The sequence below is a fragment of the Rhineura floridana genome, chromosome 9 (assembly GCF_030035675.1).
Source record: "Rhineura floridana isolate rRhiFlo1 chromosome 9, rRhiFlo1.hap2, whole genome shotgun sequence".
In the NCBI taxonomy this organism is placed as follows: Eukaryota; Metazoa; Chordata; class Lepidosauria; order Squamata; family Rhineuridae; genus Rhineura; species Rhineura floridana.
This window is the reverse complement of record NC_084488.1, coordinates 66,450,806-66,474,978: the sequence shown is the minus strand read 5'-3', so window position 1 is coordinate 66,474,978 and position 24,173 is coordinate 66,450,806. Positions and strand designations below refer to the sequence as shown.

The window sequence follows — 24,173 nt, the reverse complement described above, 5'->3', positions numbered from 1 at the left end:
TCAGGGCTCAGATTAATTCTATTGGATCCAACTTCTACCTGGATCCCTTGGAAGTGAGATGCATGTATACTCACTTTCTGTTTCTTGACGGAAGGGGGAAGAGAAGTGACCAGAGGGATGGTACCCACGGCAGTTGCTCAAAAATCCAAATGCGCCCACAAGTTGCCAAAAACCATCATAGGGTATTTTTTTAATGTATATTTTTATATTTTAGATATGTCTTGTTAGCCACCTTGGAGACTTTTACTTGAAACAGAGGTTGCACATATTTTAATTAAAAGAAGGTATAAACAACTAACCAAGGTTGTTTTCAGACTTGATTCTCAGTGCTGATTTTCATTCAGTGTGGCTATTGTCAGGGAATATGGTATAAATGTCATATTACTCAGGCTCTAGTGCCCAGAACACCTGTTCTGAAACTTCAGTTAAGACGTGCAGCCTTTCTTCACACTAAGAATGGGATTTTGTGACCATGACCTGTATTCTTGGCCGGAATCAATAACATCAGCCAAAATGAGGATAGAAAGCAGGGAACTTTAAGGATCGGGTGGCAATGTTTTGCCTTTGTATGATTGTATCTTGAAATGTTGTTGAAGTCAAAATATTTTGTTTCTTTTTACCCAGAGTGAAGGAGACTTGTGTCTAGGATTCCTTCCCCCTCCTCAGATTTCTGTTTTTACTCTCAAGTTATTCCCATACAATTCTGAAAGATGAACAATTCAGGGTTTGCCCCTCAGTGTGCCAAAGATAGTGCTTCTTTCTTCTACAAATGGGGGGGGGGAGGGTGGCGAGGAAATGGACCCAGCCTTAGTATACCTGAGGTTTATCAACAGAAACCATGGATTATTTATGGCTATCATCCTATGTTCATTTATAAGTCCAGTTGAGGTTTTCTTCCAACCAAACATGTGTAACATTGTAGCCTATGTTTTATTTTCATTGCAGAAACTTGGTGCTGCAGGGTGTTTTTTTTTAAGTGGATGAGTAAAGTGTGAAGAAAACTAACATGATTAAAACTGGATTTGAGCACTGACAGAGTTCCTGTAAGTATTAAGTATTAGCAGTAACAGCTGTTTCACTTCTCATTAGTGGAGAAAGTAAAGAATTTTTTTTTTCTTGAAAGGATGTTTGCCTGACAGGCTGAAAGAGAAAATTGCAGAGTGTCTGACGGAACATGTGTCCCAAGGTAAGAAACTGGCAATGGCAATGCAACTTAAGGCATAAGATTCGAAGAGGAGATTTTATAGGGCTAAAAGCAAAATTGGGATATGGAGGAGATATCCTAGTATACTTCATAGGGGAAATAATTCATACATCTTTTAACTTCTTGGGAAAATGACTCCAGCTGGTATTGTATCAGAAGATGGGTGGTGAGTCCATTTGTTCAAAATCTCTGTAAATTTCGAGGATGGATGTTTAAAAAAGGATTACCTTTTACAGACTTACATTTTCTTCAACATGTAAATGGTAGCAAAAATCACTTTGGAGGAAGAGAATTGAACTTATCATCTACTGAGAAGAAGCAGTTATTTAATGGCATCCAATCAGACATACTTAAAGGAGGTGGGAAAGTCTCTATAAGCTGCACTCTATATAGCCACCTTATTCTGTATCAGCTTAAGGTGTTTAAGATTATACAATTTAAATGCCAAATGGCTGAAATGGTCTGGAGTCATATGATAGAAGAGATGACTATAAAAACTTATGGATTCAGCTAACCTTTAATTGAGAACTGATTTTGCCGAAAGGCAGACACAACTGTAAGGGGAAACAGAAGATGGCAGGAAGAGACCTGGCTGATGGATCTACACTTGAATGTGGGCATGATGGCTTTGCTCCTCTTCAGTCTTGACTCACCTTCTATAAAAGCAGCAGGTTGTTTTGTATATAATGTTATACATTATAACGTGTGAATAATGAATGGTAATTTTGGAGTGAAGAATGGCACAAGGCCTTTAAAGTTCTCTGTCTGTGTACATGGTGGTAACAGTCTTGGTGCTGTACCCCAAAAGAGGTGACCATGAAATCTAGACCTGACGTGGAACAGGATCTTCTGCTGCATGGACTTAGGTGGCATAGCTCTACAGTGCTGCTCTACAATCTTCAGACACAAGTGCTGTTAATCATGAAGTGAATGCATTGGAAGTATTTCTTTCAAAGGACAGGGTTATATTCAGGATGGACTTTTCACAGGAACATAGGAAGCTGCCTTCTTCTGAGTCATGCCACTGATCCATCTAGTTCCATATTGTCCACACTGACCGGCAGCAGCCCTCCAGGGTTTCAGGCAGGAGTCTCTCCCAGCCCCCCTACCTGGAGATGCCAGGGATTGGGCCTGACACCTTCGGAATGCAGAGCAGATGCACTGCCACTTAGCTGTGGCCCTTCAATCCATGAACAGCTCTCTTTCCCCCCAATTTTTCTTTAGTAGATTTCAAAGTCAGTAAGTATATGTGCTCCAGCACTGAACAATGGGAGAGCAAAGAGGTACATTAAGAGTGGAAAAATACATTAAAAAACAAATCAAACACATTGGTGTTGGGTTCTATATGGAAGATTGAAATGGCCAGTTGGTACAGTTGTGAGTGCTAACCTTTCAAGATTTATTTATTTATTGTATTTATATGCCGCCCCATAGCCGAAGCTCTCTATATTTTAGCTTAGAAAATCAAATGGCATCAACATGGTGGGCTTAGGTATTGTGTTCACTAATGATGCCATGAGCACCAGCCAGTAAGTAATATATATTTTGTATATAGTCTTAGTAGGCTGTTTTGGAAAATATTTGGAAAAGTAGTATATAAATTAAATAGGTACTTGTAACATTCATAGGAAGCTGCCTTATACCAGGTCAGAGAATCACTAAACCACTTTTGCAACCTCACCCCATTGAACTTGGTGGTGTAATGGCTGTGCTGACTTCTAGCAATTCAGTATTGGGTTTGAATACTAGGTAAAATGTAACTACTCTGCAAGCATACATTAGCTGAGGCAATATTCTCTGAATTGTGTGCAAATCCAAGTAGCCACTGTCCATTTCCCGTGTGCTAAATAGTGTGTGGAAAAGGTCCCTTGATGTTTCTGATTGTTACCCAGTGCCGGCTCTCATCTTGCAACACAGCCACAGTGTCAGGGAGTACATCCACTGCCGGATTACTGGGAGCCAGAAGTGCATTGGCACACCATTTCAGGTCACACCCCTGCCAGGATGGTTGCTTCAAAATAAAAAAAAAACGTTCCAGAATAAGTCAAAGCCTGCTTTGTTCTCACAATGTTTTATTTTGTGACCGAACCGAGGCAGAGCTCCATGGATGATTAAAACCTCCTTTCTAACAGTCCAAAGCTTTTGAAAATGCTGATTTCAACTAAATCTGAAATTCAAAGGTGTCACTGGTGTAACTTCATACAAGCCGTACTTAAAAAAAAAAAGAACAGTAATAATTTCTAACGTCTAATGTCTTTGTTTGACAGGTACAGGAAGAGATGAAAGTTCAGGCATTTTTTTTCCTGTGGGCATTGACAACCCTATGCTTGGTTTCATACACTGCAGCATTCTCCCATGGGGCCAGTCTTTCAGCATGTACTGATATGAAGCCTAAGCATATCAGAGCTTACCTTCAGAACCCACAGAATAACTATATTACCATCCATACCAATATGTCATTTTGTCCAGGTGACAAGGTTCCAGGTAAGGAGACATAGCTAATTATGATGTTTCTGGGGGGAAACAGAGGAATGCATTGAATTTACTTTGAAGAAATAAGCCAGGGAGTTGGGAACCTCAGGTCTAGGGACTGAATGCAACCTCACAGGTCCTCTGTCTGGCCTTTGGGATTCTCCCCAGGTCTCCCTCTCCCCTGGCAACCCTCTTCACTTGGCCCTACTTCTCACCCTCCTTGGATGTTTTTGCCTGGCCGGAATGTGTCTTTGAACTCTGATAATGTTTCTCACTTGCCTGGTTGGGTTCAGAGAGGCGTGTGTGAGTGTGTGTAGAAACACTGTACTGTACAAAGGTAAAAAATGTATATTCAGTGCTCTGCCCACTTTTGCCTCATGTTCCACCAGTTGCATGCATGTGGCCCCAGAAAGCTGCCCATTAGGTAATGCAGCCCTCAGGCTGAAAAAGATTCCCTGCCCCTGCCCTAGAGTATGCATTTAATGCTTCTGCGGTCTTTCTGCTCACTTTATTGGGGAATACATTTCTCAGTTGCTTTTGGCTGTGTAGGATGGCCTGCAGTTGTCAAAGTCCCACTTGCTTTCCAAATGCAGGAGGACCAAATTAACTGAATGAACAGAAGGATGAATAACAAGTGGTAAGCAGATGTAACAGCAGGAGTAAATTTGCAACACTAATTGAAATGGTCAGAGCAGTTTTACAGATACTTGTATGAGTTGTGCCTCGCAACAATGAACACTTCAGGAGTGTGTTATGAAGAAGCTATATTACTTAAGAGGAAACTTTTGCTTATAAAATATATGTGCTAATTAATGTGTGTTAGGTTTAACTGTGTGTTAACAGAAATTGAAATGCAATCATGCTCATGTATATTATAGGATGTATAATAGCTTGGGATAAAACACCAACATTTCCCACACACATTTCATGGATCACTGCTAGTTACAGACTGTTTCCTGTTGGCCCTCATCAAAAGAGATGACTTAGCCTCTTGCTATGGAAATCCTAGTGACTCCCTTCTGTTGTGGCAAGCAGAGCCTCACTTTCACAGGAGCAAAAGAACCTCAGGGGTTCTGTTTGCTGTAGGGCTTTATATCATGTGGACCACATGTCCCCCCTCTGCTCCTCTGTACAGAGCGAACTTCCCCTACTGAAATCAATGCTGTAAGTGGCACACTCCATAGTTGGTCCTCTGAGAGCAGATGTCAGAGCAGCTTCTAGCAGACACTCTGGCAGCCTGCATGGAGGACTAACCACAGAGCATGTCAGGTACCATTTTAACTTCATACTCTACCCAATGCACTCTATGGTCATTCTTGGTTTCTTATGCCAACATGCTGATATAGTGAGGATTATGGCAGCAACCTTTACAATCAAGGGGAGCTTGGGGAGGCGGGGGGGAGGAACCAATTTAATTTCTAGCAGGACATGGCATTAGAACCAATAAAGTCAGTTGCAGACTAAGAGAATGGCAGAGGCTCAATTGTTGGCCCTCTGAGAACAGATCCCAGAGTGTCTTTTACATGTCACTACATACTACTGTATCAGAAAAATTGTATGCATATTGCAGTTAAATTTATTGCCAAAACCACAGGTCACAAAAACAAAAACATAAAAATGCAATCACAAAATTCCATACAACAGCATCAACAAAACATCTCTCATTATTTCTCATCATCATTATAACAAAAGTGTATAATTCTGTTAGTTTAGCTGAATTGCTGGTCCCCTGGATTAATAAAGGCTGGAAGCTACCAATATGTATGCAGTCTTTTCTTACAAGTAATGAGTTAAAATTAGAAAAAAAGCCATTGCCTGAATTATTTGCAGGGAACCACAAATGTTAATGAGTTTTCATAGCCTACTGTTTACTCTAATAGCCAGAAAAGCTCTGATTTCTTGCTTGCTGCTCAATGGAGGCAAAAGTCCTAGTCACTCATTTATTTTTGAACATTTGGAGGGGCAGGGACTGTGTCTGCTGGCTCCATCTTTGGTACTATCTTCCCTGCTGGCCCTTCCCCCTGATGTTCACACACCTTAACAGTGTTTCACAGGGGACCCTACATTTATACTGCTATATATGCATATGCTCTCCAGATGCTGATGGACTACAACTCCCGTCGTTCCTCACCATTGGCCATGCTGGCCAGGACTGATGAGAGTTGGAGTTCAACAGCATCTGGAGAGCACATGTTCCCCCCTCTGGTTTTTGAGATTTGGGCCTCGTGGTGATGAGACCAGTGTGTAGGTGGTAATCAACAGGGTTCAGAATGGACCCCACCCCCACCATCCTAACCCTGGTTGTACTTAATAAATTAACAAATGCAACATTTATTTTAAAATATCTATAAAAAATTTAAAACGCAATACCAACCAAATTTCCTGTAATAGGATATAGATGCAAATTCCACAAGGCAAATATTAAAATGTATTTCCAAAGGCTTATGTTCTTGTGTAATTTTCTCTTTGTTCCCAGTCACTGTCAGGAGCACACGTGATTTCATGGGCTTTATGCTTCAAGCTCGCAGGGTATCAAATGATCAAATTGCTGGCACTTTTGTTTACATTCCTCCTGGCTCCAAACTGCTAACTTGTTTTGAAGATGGCGACACTGTTACCCATTCAGACAAGTCCTTGAAGAGAAACCTGTCCTTCGTGTGGAAAGCACCAGATCAACCCATTGGAGACATCAGGTTCTTGTAAGAAATTTTGGATTGCTAACCATGGCTGATGGTTAGGAAGTTTTCGAGAGAGAGAGTCCTAGAAGCTAGTTAGCTGGCTCACTAAGGAATAGTGTTATGGATTCTAGGCAAAAAAAGGCCCACCATAGGTCTGAAAGTTTTTTTGTATATACTGACCATTGACATGATCATTCATGATCAATAAGGGAACTTTCCCATCTCTGAACATAGTTCCTGATTAGCAAAATATGGGTTCATGCCACAGAAACGTAGAGATGAGGAGATTCTCCTTGGATTCTGCTTGTAGTCTACTATGAATTCCAGTTGTAAGTATGGTAATAGATTATAGTGATATGGCCTCACATTGTATAATAAAAAGGTAAAAACCACAACCCATTTCCTTGAAATGGAAATGGACTGCCTTCAAGTCGAGCCCGACTTATGGCTACCCTATGAATAGGGTTTTTCATGGTAAGCAGTATTCAGAGGGGGTTTACCATTGCATCCCTCTGAGGCTAGTCCTCCCCAACTGGCTAGGGCCTGCTCAGCTTGCCACAGCTGCACAAACCAACCCCTTCCTTGTCTGTAACTGCCATCTGGGGGGCAACTGGGCTCCTTGGGACTATGCAGCTTGCCACGGCTGCACAGGTGGCAGGGCACATAACCCCTGAGCCATTCACTGTGGGGATGATCTTTAGCTGGCCCCTTGACACCCAGGAGACACGAGTGGGGATTTGAACTCACAGACTCTGGACTCCTAGCCAGGCTCATATAGCATTTGTTTTTCTTTTTTTAGGTTTTTCTTTTTCTTTCTCCTTCAGGAAGGCTTTTAAAAATATATATTTTCTATAAAGTGTACAAATATATATACAAAATTATTTTTTTTTAAGAAACTTTCCTGTAGGAGTGTAACTGAAAAAAGAAAGAGGACATGTTTCCTTTTTATTTTCTTTGCACAGCTTTGCAGTTACACTCCTGCAGACTTAAGTTTTGTTGTTTAAAATCAGAGAGGAAAAATATTAATTCAGTGTTTCCCTTTAAATCTTTCAATGAAGTGTGAATGGATTTCTAACACTGATCAACTCTGGTAAAGTGGAACCTCAAAATCTGGAGAGGAGTCCAGCACAGGCTTGTTCTGTAAGCATCGTAAATAGTAATCAGTCATGTGGCCAAATTGCAAAACTGAGCAGTTCAGTTTGATCATGTAAATGTGCCCTAAGGCTGGAATCCTAAACACAGTTACTAGGGTGTAAGTCTTTCTGAGTAAACTTTTTAGGATTTAACTATTTTATTATTTATTTATATATTTATTATTTGATTTATATCCTGCCCTTCCTCTCAGCAAGAGCCCATCAAAACATCATAAAAATAGACCCTAAAATACACCAAAACAACTTTAAAAACATTTTAAAAAAGGCTTTTAAAACATCTTTTAAAAAGGGTTAAAAAACAGATTGTTTAAAAAAAAACATATTAAAAAGCAATTCCAACACAGATGCAGACTGGGATAGGTCTCAACTTAAGGCTTGTTGAAAGTGGAAAGTCTTCAAAAGACACGGAAAAGAGATAACAGAGATGATGCCTACCTAATATTTAACTATGTGATTTTTCACATGTAGACAATGCTAATTCCACCAGCATGGGGTAACCTGCTTCCTACTAAAGTCTCAGTTTTGAGGCAATCCATGAGGCTGTTGTGGAAAGAGGCAGGAGATTGTTCGTTTCTCTTGTGGCAGTCCAGTGATGAGAAAAACTTCATATGTTCGATGTATGTCTGCCATGCAATTATTGACAGCACAGGAGCCCTATCAGAGAAAAAGGTGGCAATCCTATCTCATTTAGGCCAAGAGGCATAATGATTATCTAATCTTAGGTGGCTACCTATTTTGTGTGTTTCAATTGATGGTGCTATGGTCATTGTCTGTTTTTGTGGGATTTTCTTTGTTTGACCTCTCCCTCTTGATAACATGTCTCTTTTTTTACTAGGTAACTTTGTGTTATACAGTATAAACTATATGGAAAAAATTTAAAAATCAGCTAAACCACAGTAAAATGTGTTAGCTCTAGGCTTAGAGAGTGAAACATAGAGGAGTATACTACTATGGACATTCCATGTCTTCAAAAGCCTGGGATGAGAATTCACTTATTTTTAGTTACTTTCTTCCTATGGTTAGATAAAATGAGAGCTGTTGTCTGAAATGTTGTCTAACATAGATAGACAATAGCGACAGTATTCTTGTTGTTGTTATTACCCGCCCTTCACCAGTAGGTCCCAGGGCATGTCATAACAATATAAAATACATGATTAAAAACTATTTAAAACAAATTACATTTACAACTAGAGAAGGTCCTAAAAATATGTATCTCAAGCATTAAAAACCAGGGTGAAGAGGTGCATCTTCAGCATATGACAAAAGCTGTACAGTGAAGGTGCCAGATGCATCAGATGGGCTGTAAAAATATATAGCTCAGATTCATTATGAGTTTCATCTACAGCTGAATGTCAAAAAGACTAAAGTGATGACAACAGAAGATTTATGTAACTTTACAGTTGACAATGAGGACATTGAACTTGTCAAGGATTAGCAATACCTTGGCACAGTCATTAACCAAAATGGAGACAATAGTCAAGAAATCAGAAGAAGGCTAGTACTGGGGAGGGTAGCTATGAGAGAACTAGAAAAGGTCCTCAAATGCAAAGATGTATCACTGAACACCAAAGTCAGGATGATTCAGGCCATGGTATTCCCGATCTCTATGTATGGATGTGAAAGTTGGACAGTGAAAAATGTGGATAAGAGAAAAATCTACTCATTTGAAAAGTGGTGTTGGAGGAGAGCTTTGCATATACCATGGACTGCGAAAAAGACAAATAATTGGGTGTTAGAACAAATTAAACCAGAACTATCACTAGAAGCTAATATTATGAAACTGAAGTTATCATACTTTGGACACATCATGAGAAGACATGATTCACTAGAAAAGACAATAATGCTAGGAAAAACAGAAGGAAGTAGAAAAAGAGGAAGACCAAACAAGAGATGGATTGATTCCATAAAGGAAGCCACAGACCTGAACTTACAAGATCTGAACAGGGTGGTTCATGACAGATGCTCTTGAAGGTCGCTGATTCATAGGGTCGCCATAAGTAGTAGTCGACTTGAAGGCACATAACAACAACAACAATACACACTTGATTTCCTTTAAAAAAGAGAAGAAACTGGAATTCTTCTTCTTGACTATGACTTGTTGATCTATCCAAAGTTTTTGAAATGGAGCTATTTTTGTCAAATGTAAAATTATTTTTTACAAAGCTGATTAAATTAAAAGAACACCCTTCCCAGAATGTGTTTTCATTAGCTCTAACTGTAGGTGATTTTAGTTACAGTCCTTTCACTAAGGTTTCAGTTGGTTATTTGTTGACATTTCAAAATAAAAAAGTGTTATGGGCTAATCCTTTAATGTCCGTTGTGCTAATTCTGTTTGTAGATGTTTAAAAATTTCCTTTGATTTACCAAATGTTCTGATGATTTATTAATGGTATAGAATGACTAAAGCTTTGCTTCAAATACTTTTAAAAAAACAGTTTATCAGTCGTCCAGTCGTACTTTGTTTATTGGGCAAAGATTGAATCTTCCACTGTGTCTCAACAAACACACAACAGAACCACTGCTGAAACTAGTGTAGCTTCCAATGCTATAAAGCCAACACCTCTTCAAAAGTCTACGGATCTAGAAGGAGAATTTACTGCAGGGAAAGGTATGTTTTTTCTCTGACACCCATTTTTTTCCCCAGTAGAACTTATCTATAGGTCTACATTATTTCACATTGCTATTATTTTGTATGACTTAAAATTATTATGACTATAATGACTTAAATTATTATAAGGCTTCCATGTTGGATTGGATTCTAACTGAGTGATATCCAATGTTAGCCATATTCAGAGTAGTCCGACTGAAATAATTGGACTTTAGTAACTTATGTTCATTGATTTCAGTGGATCTACTCTATAAATTATCACCCATTGACTTGGATGTAAATCTCACTGATTTCAGTGGCCCTGATGTCTAAGTAAATATCTTTAAGATTACCACCTTAGGATTCAACTCATATTCCGTTATAAAGTGAATGGACTTTAAGAGAGCTAGATTGTACCCTTTGGTTTTACTGAGTAGTTCTGGGTAGTAAGCAGCTGTGCTTAGATCGCTTGCTCTTGGATCTCATTTACAGTAAAACACAGAAGCCCCTAATTGCTTAGGGACTTCACAGACCTGACTGTGAATGATGTCCCTAAGTAATTTACAATCACAGTGGATAAAACCCTTTTTTGGATTTTTCAGTACAAGTGGGAAAGAAGAATGTGTTACTGTTGCTAATGCACACACTCTTGTTTCTACTCTTATCTTCTTCTTCCTGGTCTTCCTACTTACATTATTGAAAACAGCAGACATGTAACACCCAAAGGATGATACATCTGTTTTTCAAAACTGTTAAGGTTTTGTTCTACATTTTCTTACTCTCATTTCTGTTGCTACTTACTGCTGTTGATAATGAAATATCTTAAGGAAATACCAAAACGGCTCTTGGCTGCCTCACTATCATTGTGGCAGCCAACTTGTTTAGTGTTGAAGGCCTTCTGGAAGAACCATAGCTCAGCGGTAGAGCAAGTACTTTGAATGCAGAGGTCTCCATCTCCATATAGTCATGAGAAATGTTCCCATCTGAAATCCTGGAGAGCTGCTGCCACTTCAGGTGTAGAGGTAGACAGTACTGAGTGAGATGGACCAGTGAACTGACAGTATGACAGCATGCCACATTCCCAGATGTAATATTGACTAATGAATGTGAAATTATTTGTCTTACTGCAATGGCATGATTTGACTATTATCACAATCATACCCTTCTTGTGAGGTTCTCCAGAGGCATCTAGCTAAACACAGAGTAATGGAGTAGTTGTGTCTGATTCAGTAAGTGAGTTCTTACATTGTTCTACCAAATATGACCATTGTTTGGGATATGCAAGATATACATAAAACAAGCATGTTTGATATTTTCTAAAATGTATGCTCATAGTATTATATTTTTAATGTTTTGCTTTGTTCTTAACCCCAGAAAGTTCAGTTCATGACACCATCTTAACTCAGTTTGCGAAATTTACACACACAAGTCTGACTCGGATTGCAGCAACATTGATTTTGGATCCAGCTTACAGTGGACAAGAAGTCTCTGAGTCTCCCGACAATGGAAATGTTCTGTCTGAACCCTTTGCAAACTCACTCACTTCACATGCCATCAATCACAGTAGAGAAAGGCAAGCTAATGAAAGTGGCATGGATGGTGATCTCACACTGGAGCCATCACTTCAGTTCCAGGATCTCAGCTTCATAGCACATCATTCCTCCAGCCACAGCACGTACAATGGGTAATGTGTGGGCATTAAATGTCATGTTTATTTATTACATTTATACCCTGTCTTTCTTTTTCATAATTGAAACCCAAGGCAGCTTACGTATGGTTCCCAGGCGGTCTCCCATCCAGGCACTGACCAGACCTGACCCTGCTTAGCTTCAGCAGGGAGCTGGCCTTATGTGCCTTCAGACCATAGCCTGGGACATGTTGTACATGTACTTCTTTCACTAAGGTTTAGGAATATTGGATTTGCCAAACATGACACGGTCTTAAGAGATTCTGTGTGCTGCATCTCGAACTCTCTCTCTTATACAAGCTTATGTTTCATTTTAAGTGTGTAATGCCAGATTAACTGTAACATAGTTTTGAAATTCTCACAATGCGTGCCAAGTGTAGGTGTTTTGGAGGACTAAGACCAGCTAAACACAAAATGGCTGCAGTGACGAGGAGAGGAAGGGAAAGTCCCACTGGTCACACAGTACTGAGTGCAACCTCATGTCTCCACATTGCTGTATAACATTCCTTGTCAATGGCTTGTGCCTCCAGAGCTCACCACATGCATGTGATTTCAAATGGTGTTCATGTGGTGGCTATCTTAACTGAAGTAGACCTAATTCTGTGCCACATATGAGCTGTGGCTCAGTGGTAGAGCACCTGGATTGCATGCACAAGGTCCCAAGTTCAATCACTGGCATGTTTAGGCAGTGCTGGAAAAAACTCCTGACTGAAATATTGGAGAGTTGCTGCCTCTCAGTGTAGGCAATTCTGAATGAGATAGACAAGTGGTCTGACTCAGTATATAGGCAGCTTCCTATGTGGGGTCCAGATCGGTGACCTGCTGAACTATACTTTCTTGAACACATAAAATAGTCCCAGTAAGATTGGGAGGTTTGGCCTAAAATTATGTCTTGTTTTAGTAGGAACAGCCACTTCCCCTAGAGCAGTGCATTTAACAGAATAAAGTTAAATGGAGCAGTGCATTTAATGGAATAAAGATCCTTTTTAAAAAAGTTCGGCAAATGTTATAATTTTTAGAGGGACATCTGTGTTAGTCTGTTGCAGCAAAAATAATAAAGTATCTGGCTGCACCTTAAAGACCCTCACATTTATTATGGCATAAGCTTTTGTGGACTAGAATCCACTTCATCAGATGCACTGAACATAAGAATACTCAAAAGGGGACAGGTGAGTGCACATAATCTCTGTCCCCAGTGTCTCATGCCTGTGGAGCCTCCCCAATCCCCATGCTTTATAAGGGTCCTCAATCATGCAGAGGGTTCTCATATTCAAATTAATGTGAGCAGAAGACCCCTGCCAACCTGCTCTGCTGAACACAGGGATAGTCATGCTCAACACAGGGTGAGTGTGTGGGCGACACACATGGAGATATTGTGGGGCGAGGCTTGTGTGTATGCCCCTGCTTCTCATTCATGGTTGTAGAATTTGTGTGTTCAGGCATACGTCTGAACGTATCTTGAGCTAAAAGTATGTATTCACATATGTTGCAAGGGGCTGGAATGTTAATGGTGAGATCAGAAATGAAATGCAGAAATTACAGATGGCTATTCACAGTGGTCATTTGCAAAACAGTTTGTTGATGACAGCACAAGCATCCTGGTATTGAGAAACTTTTAATTGCACTACATGTGTTATTGAACAACTTTGTCTCAGTTCAAGCCATGGGTGATAGCATAGAGCTGTTGTGGGGGAGTGGGCTTCAAAGAATTGTGTAAGGGTCTCTGCAATCACTGGCAATCAGCTGATTCTCAGACTTCAAAGCACAGCACAGCACTTGAGGCAAAAACGGGTCACCTGATGTAGCTGTGGTGTCAGATGATTGACAGGTGGGCAGTCCTGTTGTCCCTTCCAAATGCCTGTTGGGTGTGGGGGAAGATAAGCATCCAGCCTGTTGGTCAGATGCAAAGGGGCTCATTTTACATTTAACTGTAAAAACTCAGGATATTTTAGTTAATTTTGCATGCTTGCATACTGCTTTTGTAAAAAAATGATCTCAAAGCAGCTTACATCAAAACATATCAATGGTCTGCATAGTTTGCATGGTACGCTAAGCCAAACCACTGTCTTAATGCAAATGCACGAGTGTGCAGGCTCTGAGAGAGGAGAATGCAGCCACATTGCTCCTTCCCGGTCATTTTGCTGTTTCACTATGCTAAGCTATGATTTGTCCCAGACAAACTACAGGCTATAAACTATTGGTCATACCTTGGTTACAGCCCACTATTACTCTGGTGAGAGCTAAACTAGAAGCCTGCATTCAGATGACACACTAAGCCATACTATGGCTTAGCACAGAAGCAGAACAACCAGGGAGGAGCAAAGCAGACGCTATGTCCTCTCCATGGTTTGGCTTAGCACAGGCTTAGGAAGCCACCAGTGGGTGGCTCAGTCACTGACTCAGTTATTGGTGGTGCCTACCAACCCCCTTTTGGCTAACCCAGTTTTTTATCTGCCTCACACCTGATGTCATATATGACATCAGGTTTGGTAGGGCAGGTGGTTGTGGCTTGGCCAAAATGGGCTTGTGGACCAAATAGGGAGGTCAAGTGGATCTAATTTGACCTGTGGGCTGGAGGTTCCCCACCTCTGGCTTAGCATGATGTGTAAACCAGGCCAATAAGAGTTTAAAAAATGCGCTAATATTCTTCTGAGGGCCAGTCTACATGTTCAGAAAAGCACAGGATCCAGCCCTCCTGGATATGCATTTGTCATAGCAGAAGGCAGCACTCCAGAGCTTAGCAAGTGAAACTGCATGTAGGAAAGATGGCTGAGTTGTGGGGCCCTCTTCCCACCTTGAGATGGTAACTTATGTAAGCCATTGGAGGAATTTTCCATGACAGCCAGGAGCATGTGTGCAGAATGCAAGCTGGATTTACTTGTATGAAATATAATTAATTTACACTTTGCTCCCCAACATTTCAGGAGAGAAAATGCTTCAGATTTTCTCATATCACAGCTGTGCTCGACATGCAAGAAAGGCATGGAGGTAAGCACTGAAGGGATAACATTTGATTTCTTCTTGAGAAAGCATTTTGGGAGCACATGGTATCTGTTCTGCAGCAGCATCGTGCTTTTCTTTATCATACTAGAAGCCTAATCTGATGGAAGTATTTATTTAAACTGGTACCACACTGTAGGGTCATGGAGATTTGCAATATTTTAAAAAGAAATAAGAGCAGATCCAATGACCCAACACATAGCTAAACCCCACTAATAGTGCCCTATGGTAAAATTACAGTCCCTCATTAAACACAAATTGAAATACCTCTCTGGACATTTTATTGCTGCTTCTTTGTCATGAGAGGAAAGGCCTGCAGTTGGAGGATTGCTGAACTCCATGAGAAAGTGTGTCATGATTTAATCTGCATTTAAATTGTGAGAGTGCTATGATGCGGGGTTGACAACAATCTATAACTGTATTCTCTTTCCAGCCATGGAATGAATTATCCCTGAACTCAAAAGTAGAATGGGTACACTTTTGCCTTATGGGGCGAAAGAGACAGACCTGATCCCATACTCCAAAGATGCCAAACAGACCTTGGAGGGAATGTGCTGCCTGTTTGTAGACTATTTAGTTAAACAAAGGGTCGGCCTGCCAGTCCCAGGACAAAACACTTTGCACATAATCAACTCTTATGTATACCTGGCCAAAGAAGAATTTATTTGCAACTTGAAAGCTTGCCCTAGTCTACAAATACAGAGGATACAACAAAAACTTGATTTTAGCCTCTTGGAATCCTGTCCAGAGGGTCTGGGCATGTAGACTGTATCTGAGGTCATTTAATGTATCTTGAAAAGCATGGATTGCTAAAATTGATGGACTTCATTAGTTGTGACCTAGTTAGCTTTAAGATTTGTATGACTCTGAAGCAAATAATTCTCTCTACACTCTAACTGCCTTCAGACACAGGGACGGTGGAAGCCACAGAGCAAACATGATCAGAAGGAAATGTATATGGTGACTTGTTCCCCCTAAAGTGTCTGAATTTAGTGTAAAGTGAATGACTAAGTGAGCACAGAGCTGCAGTGCTCTTGATGGCAGGTCCTGGACAGAAGTCTGAACAGTTAATATCTGCTTTTCCAGTTGGTGCATTTTGATGTAAATCATCTGTATCTACCTCACTTGTATATATGAGGTATACGTGTTGTTCTCACTTATTCCAGTTAGAGGGCAGCAGACACCCTGAAATCCTAAATAAATTAAACTCTCTGAATAGAGCCCCATTGGGTTTGTGGTAGTTTCTTATGCAGACATTCAAAGCTATTGGGTTCTAAATATGCATTTGACACCTGTTATTCCAGGAGTTGTATAGACAGGAGACAGCTAGCTGTTGGCTGCAGCATACTCTTCTTAAACAGGGTGACCGCCAACTGTCAACAGCTCCACTGAAAGAACATAGACATTTCTTACTATTTACTTCTGGGCCATAGGTCTGATGTGCTCAATCTGCTACTGCTCTTCTCAGGACTACTAGCTTTGCCAGTACTATTACTAAATGTTTATTTTTGCTCATGATATTAGGCACTAAGCGGAACAAAGATGTGATACAGATTCTGTTCAAAGGACTTACAATTCACAAGGAAGAGAGAAGGCAGGGATGAAAAATAGTAGGGATGAGATAGAGATGGTCAGAAAGCAATAAAAAAGCAGTGAAGATACTTGCTTTACAGGATTGGACAGTCTGAGAGATAGTAACTGGCCCAAGATCGCCCAGTAAGCTTCATGATTGAGGGAGAATTTGAACCTAGGTTTCCACAGTTCCACCCTGCTATATATTACACTGGCTCTCTCTTTTTCCTTTTTCTTAACTGGCAGTGGCAGAGAAAGCTTCTAGTAAAGCCTAACCTACATGCTGCTGCTGCTGCTACTGCAGTCTTGTGTAACAGCATCCATGATCATCAGGAGTCATGGTGGCCCAGGATGCTTCTGTGACCATCACTTATCAGAGGCCCTGCTGGGAGCCACCACTAGATAAGCATAACAAGAGGATGGCGGGGAGACTCACAGTGGGGAGGCCCAATCATGTTCCCCATTACATCTGAAGTGGGGCTGAGCTTAAACAAGTTTTAAACAAATTGGGATTCCTTTGGGAGGAAGGGCAGGATATAAATGTAATAATAAAATTAAAAATTGTTTTGTGCCCAATTCAAATTTATGATCAGAATAATCCGTATCAGTCTATAACAAATCAAGATGTGGAGCTTGCTCATAACTAATTTATGAATCATGCATTTTATTTTATTTTATGAAAGCGCTGTGCTCCCTAAGAACATAAGAACATAAGAAGAGCCTGCTGGATCAGGCCAGTGGCCCATCTAGTCCAGCATCCTGTTCTCACAGTGGCCAACCAGGTGCCTGGGGGAAGCCCACAAGCAGGACCCGAGTGCAAGAACACTCTCCCCTCCTGAGGCTTCCGGCAACTGGTTTTCAGAAGCATGCTGCCTCTGACTAGGGTGGCATAGCACAGCCATCACGGCTAGTAGCCATTGATAGCCCTGTCCTCCATTAATTTGTCCAATCTTCTTTTAAAGCCATCCAAGCTGGTGGCCATTACTGCATCTTGTGGGAGCAAATTCCATAGTTTAACTATGCGCTGAGTAAAGAAGTACTTCCTTTTGTCTGTCCTGAATCTTCCAACATTCAGCTTCTTTGAATGTCCACGAGTTCTAGTATTATGAGAGAGGGAGAAGAACTTTTCTCTATCCACTTTCTCAATGCCATGCATAATTTTATACACTTCTATCATGTCTCCTCTGACCCGCCTTTTCTCTAAACTAAAAAGCCCCAAATGCTGCAACCTTTCCTCATAAGGGAGTCGCTCCATCCCCTTGATCATTCTGGTTGCCCTCTTCTGAACCTTTTCCAACTCTATAATATCCTTTTTGAGATGAGGCGACCAGAACTGTACACAGTATTCCAAATGCGGCCGCACCATAGATTTATACAACGGCATTATGATATCGGCTGTTTTATTTTCAATACCTTTCCTAATTATTGCTAGCATGGAATTTGCCTTTTTCACAGCTGCCGCACACTGGGTCGACATTTTCATCATGCTGTCCACTACAACCCCGAGGTCTCTCTCCTGGTCGGTCACCGCCAGTTCAGACCCCATGAGCGTATATGTGAAATTAAGATTTTTTGCTCCAATATGCATAATTTTACACTTGTTTATATTGAATTGCATTTGCCATTTTTCCACCCATTCACTCAGTTTGGAGAGGTCTTTTTGGAGCTCTTCGCAATCCCTTTTTGTTTTAACAGCCCTGAACAATTTAGTGTCGTCAGCAAACTTGGCCACTTCACTGCTCACTCCTAATTCTAGGTCATTAATGAACAAGTTGAAAAGTACAGGTCCCAATACCGATCCTTGAGGGACTCCACTTTCTACAGCCCTCCATTGGGAGAACTGTCCGTTTATTCCTACTCTCTGCTTTCTGCTTCTTAACCAATTCCTTATCCACAAGAGGACCTCTCCTCTTATTCCATGACTGCTAAGCTTCCTCAGAAGCCTTTGGTGAGGTACCTTGTCAAACGCTTTTTAAAAGTCTAAGTACACTATGTCCACTGGATCACCTCTATCTATATGCTTGTTGACACTCTCAAAGAATTCTAATAGGTTACTGAGACAGGACTTTCCCTTGCAGAAGCCATGCTGGCTCTGCTTCAGCAAGGCTTGTTCTTCTATGTGCTTGGTTAATCTAGCTTTAATAATACTTTCTACCAGTTTTCCAGGGACAGAAGTTAAGCTAACTGGCCTGTAATTTCCGGGATCCCCTCTGGATCCCTTTTTGAAGATTGGTGTTACATTTGCCACTTTCCAGTCCTCAGGCACGGAGGAGGACCCGAGGGACAAGTTACATATTTTAGTTAGCAGATCAGCAATTTCACCTTTGAGTTCTTTGAGAACTCTCGGGTGGATGCCATCCGGGTGGATGCCATCCCTCTGTACAGTAAAGGTGTTCACAGCTGATTGGGGATGAACAGCAGTATAGCTATTGTCATCTATTACAATTAGACTGAGTATTTCTCTATTGTTGAAGGGGAACTTTCTGGATTAACACACAAAGCTTAAAATGATGTTGGACATTGACTGACTGTCTGGATAAACTGTTGTGCCCTGTCCTCAGCTTAGAAAATCATCGCTGAATACCCCATCATAATTTCACACATTAGGTTAAAATCAGTCTGTAAAGTGGATTTACAACTTACATTGGCTAGAAAACACATTTCATTTTCCTCCTGTCTGTATTCTATCCCATGATGACAAGCTTAATCATGCTGCAAAAATGTTGGGCAAGAGACTCAGACATGTTTTTAGTATCATGAAGGCTAATTTCTTCTGCTGACCTTGGCTACATTAGAATAAGCACTTGCAGGTCACTTTCCAGCTCTTGACTGAGCAACAGGCTAACTATTCTCATCTCTCTATCAAACTTATCATACACTTAGTGAGGAAACAGACCAGTGGTGTAAACAATACTTCTGTAACATTTCTTACCCCAAATTCTGAGCCCATCTCCAAAGTATATAGTGATCTCACAGGAAGGAAAACAACATCCTCATCTATGAAGGTCACAGAGTATGGTGACAGAGCTTAACCTTGTGATTACCTCTGTAAGCTAAAATGCCTTTCTAAAATAAGAATTCTGAGTGCTAATCAATGGTTACCCAGCTGGTGTCCCTGGAAAAAAGTTCTTCCCATTGGTATCATCCAGTGCTGTGCTTTGCTTCATTTAAGAAGCTCTTAAGAAATGGTATGCTATAGCGATGAGAACAATGATCTGTTAGGAATCCTGATGATTCTAGTAGATTAATGGTGATCCTGCTTGGATGGCATTATAGCGATGGAAGGATTGGTCAGTTTTGGTTCTCTCCCTTTCTCATTGTTCCGGTCTTAAATTTGGTTCTCCACATTTCTGCAGCACTTTGTGATCTTTTAAAAAATCCTCATGAAATTTCTCCAGCATTTTAGTGAGAATTTCTCCTACTATACATATTTTTGAATGCAGTTTTGACTCATGTACACATTTGTGCAAGCAATCGCCCTAACATCATGCATTTTTGTATTTTTTTCCACTAATGTAGTCATTTTAACGCACACGTTCCCCTAATATATGCATTTTTGCAAACATTGCTTTTTTGGAGAACTGCCTTGCCAAATTGGGATAAAGGTGAATTTTGAAGGATGGCTGTGTGTTGGTTTTCATGTTGTTTCGGAAAATGTACATTTGATAAAGTCAGCTTTAAATGCGAACTGAATTGAATTTATCTCCTACACCTAGATGGCAATGAGTTCTGCACTCCCTGTTAAGAATGGTTTTGATTCTGTGATGTAAAATTAAAAGGTCACTGTTAATCTCAGTCAAGATAATGGCTGTCACATCCAATGTTCACTTCATCTCTTTGTCTTCAAGGGGATTTCTACAACACCTAATACAGGCATCAGCAAGTCTGTACTGCCCCTTACAGTATCACTGCTGGTCCATCTCTGGGACCCTCCACTACTTTCAGGCATGGAATCGATGCCAGAGCATTTAGACAGTGAAGAGGACGCAGATTTCTACCAAAGTTTATCAGCAGCTTCGAGGCAGCTGGTAGAGAAGCAGCCAGTGACGCAGGAAGTTCCAGCAAACTTCCTGCCCCAGGCAGAACCTACAGCACCTGAGCAGGAGGAAAAGGGGGAAAAGGATATTTCTGGGAACACACTCCTGAAGGTAACAAGAACCATACCCAAAGCTGCTGTTTCTGGAGGAGCAGGAGAAAAGCCACGCAAGGGGTCACAGCTTGTAGTAGCTCAACTTGGTGTTCTCCTTGGATGCTCTGCTGTCCTTGGCATGGTGCTGGCTATTGGCCTACGCTGCATCCATTCCCAATATTGTCACAAGCGAACTGAAGTGTCCTTTAGTGAGCCAGACAACAATGTCATTGCACTTCAAGAGAATGGGGAGATGATGCATTTCAGAAAGATACGGGAAAACAGCTTTGTCCTGGTACAGGCAGAGTACAACTGGATCAGCCCATCGGGCAATGGGAAAAAAGCTGTTATCTAGGGTGCTTGCCAGCTAATTCCCTCCCCCATTAGAGCAAAATTGCATATAACCATCTAAGTAAATATACTGAATGTAGGTGTTCCATTGTCTCAGTATAGATGCATCTTAGCTGCTTTACAGATATAATGTAGATGTTCTTAATTTCAGATATGAAAATTTGAAGAGACATTTTGTTCAAAGAATTACACTTAATGCAATTAATATTGCATACTTGCTCATTAAATTGGACTATTGTAACCATTAAGCTTCCTTTGTTGCCTTAAGGTACCATCAGAAATAGAAATCCTTCTTCTCCAATTGTGTGTCGCCTCCTATTTGATCTTTGCAAAAAGGTTTCTGCTCTTGCAGCTCTTCTTGCCAAGCAAACTGAAGCCCTTCGCCCCTCTTCTCACTTAGGTTGTGATGCCTTTGGTTTGGTGTGTGAGATTTCTCAAATCGGTCAAATGTTTGCCACTTGAGCTAACTTTCCTGTTTAGAAAAACAAAACAAAGCAACATTGGCAGTTAAGAAAATTGATCCATGGGATGCAAACAGTGGCTGGGTGTATTGTGAATTGATCTTCAGGAAGGAAACAAAGACAGTAAATGCCACCTTTGGGGAGAGGAACAAGGCTCCTCATCAGGTGTAAATGGAGAGAAAGCTTATTCTGGCCATTTGCACCTTGATAAACTGGTATGTTTAATCCTCACAGCTGGCATTTGCATTGTTTTCTACCTTGGGTCAGCTCAGCTATTGGCACAAGTGTCTACTGAAGGGCAGAGAGACCTCAGATCATCTCAGGAAATCCCAAGGATGACCCTATTACAACTTTTGCATTCTGTTAGCACTCTGACTTTCATAAATAACCTTTCTTCAAAATCAGGGTCCACTGTCTTAAAGAAAGCCCGAACAAAGGCACTGATTCAGTCTGATGCCATGTAAAGATTCAGGTTTTATCACTGAAAGTCATTTGCTTCTCTGACTGCAAATCTGTATCTAGCCCAAATGGCACCAGCCCCAGCCAAGAAGGAAGAAGCAGGCTTTGGAGGAACCCTATTTTTGTGGAAGTACAATTTTTTTTCTTAAAAAAAAAAAAGAACCAGGAGAGAAAACTCCCAGAAGAGCCAAATGAAGGGGGAATGAAGTATCTGGAAAAGGGCATGGCTGGCTTGAACCCTCAGTCCTGGAACCCTCAATAGAAACACTCCAAACTGCAATATTTTGTTGTTAAGTCTCATTTTCAAATCATGTTATCTTTTTATGTTGCTTAACATGAAGCCAGTTTAAATAGTGCTGGGGACCACAGAATTGTCACAGGAGACAATGCACTGGGCATGCCTCCTCTTACTCCCTCAATTATTTATTTATTTATTTATTAAAACAACTTATATCCCGCATTTCCTCCGCAAGATAAAACACAAAGAGGCTCAGCAAAAGATTTTAAAAAACTTCAAAAACTCAAATAAAGTAAAATATATGCAAAATAAAGCACAAAGCAGCTGCTAATAATACCAAAATAGCAGTGAGGGGAAAGTAAAAGGGGAAGGTAAGAGGGAAAAGAAGAACTCCTCAGATCACCTGCAGGCACTTTTCAAAATAGGCCATACAGGTTGTGAGACCGCATCTAAATTATTTTCAGCAGCACAATTATGTCTTTCAGACTAAGAGATTCAGCTTAAAGATGGCTATAAAGAAGTGCACTGACAAAAGCTGATAAAGTACGATGGGAAACTCACTCATTTTCATTAGACACAAATACTGCAAAACCATTCACTGGAAAATAAAACAGGGCGTCAATGAAATGCTCCTGGTAGCAAAATACGTGCAATCAAAGTCAGCAAAAAATAGAGAGGGCTGCAAAATGAATGTTGTTCTTAGGGTTATAATGCTAATTTAGAAACATGATCTGGATTTGTCAATTGATTCATAAGAAAAATGATTAGCATTGTTTTTGTTAAAGCAAGGAGAATAGACAATTGAGCTCCTTTTCTCTAGCTTCATTGAACAAAATAAAAACGTTGTGCAACCCGCAATGGTTGGGCTGCTTAATTTTAAAAGCTGCCTATATTCAGTACATTGTTAATGCAATCCCTAATTAACTGAAAAAATAGGTCAACAAGCTGGTAAATATTTAAAGAACTATCAGATTTCATTTAAAAAGTTCTCTATGAAGGCGTAGCTGTTTATGAATAAATTACAAATTCTTAAGTCCTCCTGCACTATTTCTGTGTCTATGTTTAATAATAGCAGATTGGTATAGCTTGGGATGTTTTTTTAAAAAAAACAACTATTGCTTGTTCCTATCTTGCACAGAAAAGATAAAATGTGAAACTTGCAGTGTGGATAGAGTGAATTGAGCTGATTTTAGACATGGTTTGTCCCACTTCTCATGGAACAGCCATGCTGTATAAACCTGGGGGCCTCCCAGGACCATTTGCCTACAGCTTAATTAAACTGGCTACAGTTTAATTTAGTAAAGATGGAACCAGCTGGCAGCTTGAGGCGTGTACAGGTGGTAAAATTTGCTCCCAGCTTTTGCTCAGTGAACATACCTCACCCACTAACCGAGCATCTTCTTGTTCCCTGTTTTGTGTGAGCTAAAAATAAGTCTTACAGTTAGAAAAAGAGATTAAATAAGGGTTAAGGTTCAAGCTCTACTTCAGTTCAGGACACCACCTGAAGGCGTGGCAACCAGTGGCAGCTGATGGCTCCATGTCAGTTGGGCAGTGGTAGCCACTCTGGGAGTTAGACCAAACTTTCAAGGAGCTTGGACAGCTACTTGAAAGTTTGAACTAAAGCCTGGAGCGGATTCCACCACTGGCCCTGATTTTGCTAAAGTTAAGCTGGCCAGGGCCTGACTCTAATCAGTGCCTGGGCACCTCCTTCAGGCCCCCATGGAAAAAAGGTGGGATTATAAATGCAACTAAATAGAAAATAAAATTATTGCACAGGGTAAGGGCGACCTTGACACATCACTACCTCTCATCCTCAGCGTTTTGCTTCTAGAAAGGAAGCAGGATTCTATCTCACAGTGTTCTAAGGATGAAGAAGACCAGTCATGAAGTACTTTACATACCAAAGTAAATATGAATTATGAAATTATAGATATGTATCTCAAGAGCCAGATTGGCCACCCTTGTTCTATAGTGTGACCTGTTCCAGTAGAAATGAATAATAAATAAAAATAAATGTGATTAGAACAAAACAGACTAGGGAAAGTAAACAGACAAATCTGTTGGAATATTCTCTCTCTCTCTCACACACACACACACACACTTATGTTCTGGTTGAACCAAAATGGGGAATGGGTGACATTACATACAAAGTTGCTTCTGAAACATGACATTCTTTAAAGA

General features: G+C 40.6%; 1 protein-coding gene across 3 annotated transcripts; it reads left to right on the top strand.

Moving 5' to 3' along the window:
- The first annotated feature begins 419 nt into the window (after nt 1-419).
- REELD1 (reeler domain containing 1) lies at nt 420-21,004 on the top strand. 3 transcript variants are annotated; one of them, XM_061584017.1, is made up of 9 exons: nt 420-566; nt 946-1,043; nt 1,124-1,186; nt 3,472-3,688; nt 6,153-6,375; nt 9,944-10,116; nt 11,470-11,779; nt 14,707-14,770; nt 20,203-21,004. In XM_061584017.1, the coding sequence occupies exons 3-9, from the start codon at nt 1,175-1,177 to the stop codon at nt 20,836-20,838; spliced, it is 1,635 nt and encodes a 544-aa protein (XP_061440001.1). In that variant the 5' UTR covers nt 420-566; nt 946-1,043; nt 1,124-1,174; the 3' UTR covers nt 20,839-21,004. The 3 variants fall into 3 exon arrangements, with proteins under 3 accessions (XP_061440001.1, XP_061440002.1, XP_061440003.1); XM_061584018.1 differs by lacking the exon at nt 420-566 and having other exon boundaries at nt 808-1,043; XM_061584019.1 differs by lacking the exons at nt 420-566; nt 946-1,043; nt 1,124-1,186; nt 3,472-3,688 and adding an exon at nt 4,266-4,313.
- Nucleotides 21,005-24,173: the final 3,169 nt, after the last annotated feature.

Bases quoted from the DNA above. Each gene is read 5' to 3' on its own strand.
- REELD1 (XM_061584017.1), top strand. The intron at 11,780-14,706 runs GTAATGTGTGGG...CCAACATTTCAG, and splicing joins AGCCACAGCACGTACAATGG to GAGAGAAAATGCTTCAGATT. The intron at 14,771-20,202 runs GTAAGCACTGAA...TTTGTCTTCAAG, and splicing joins CATGCAAGAAAGGCATGGAG to GGGATTTCTACAACACCTAA.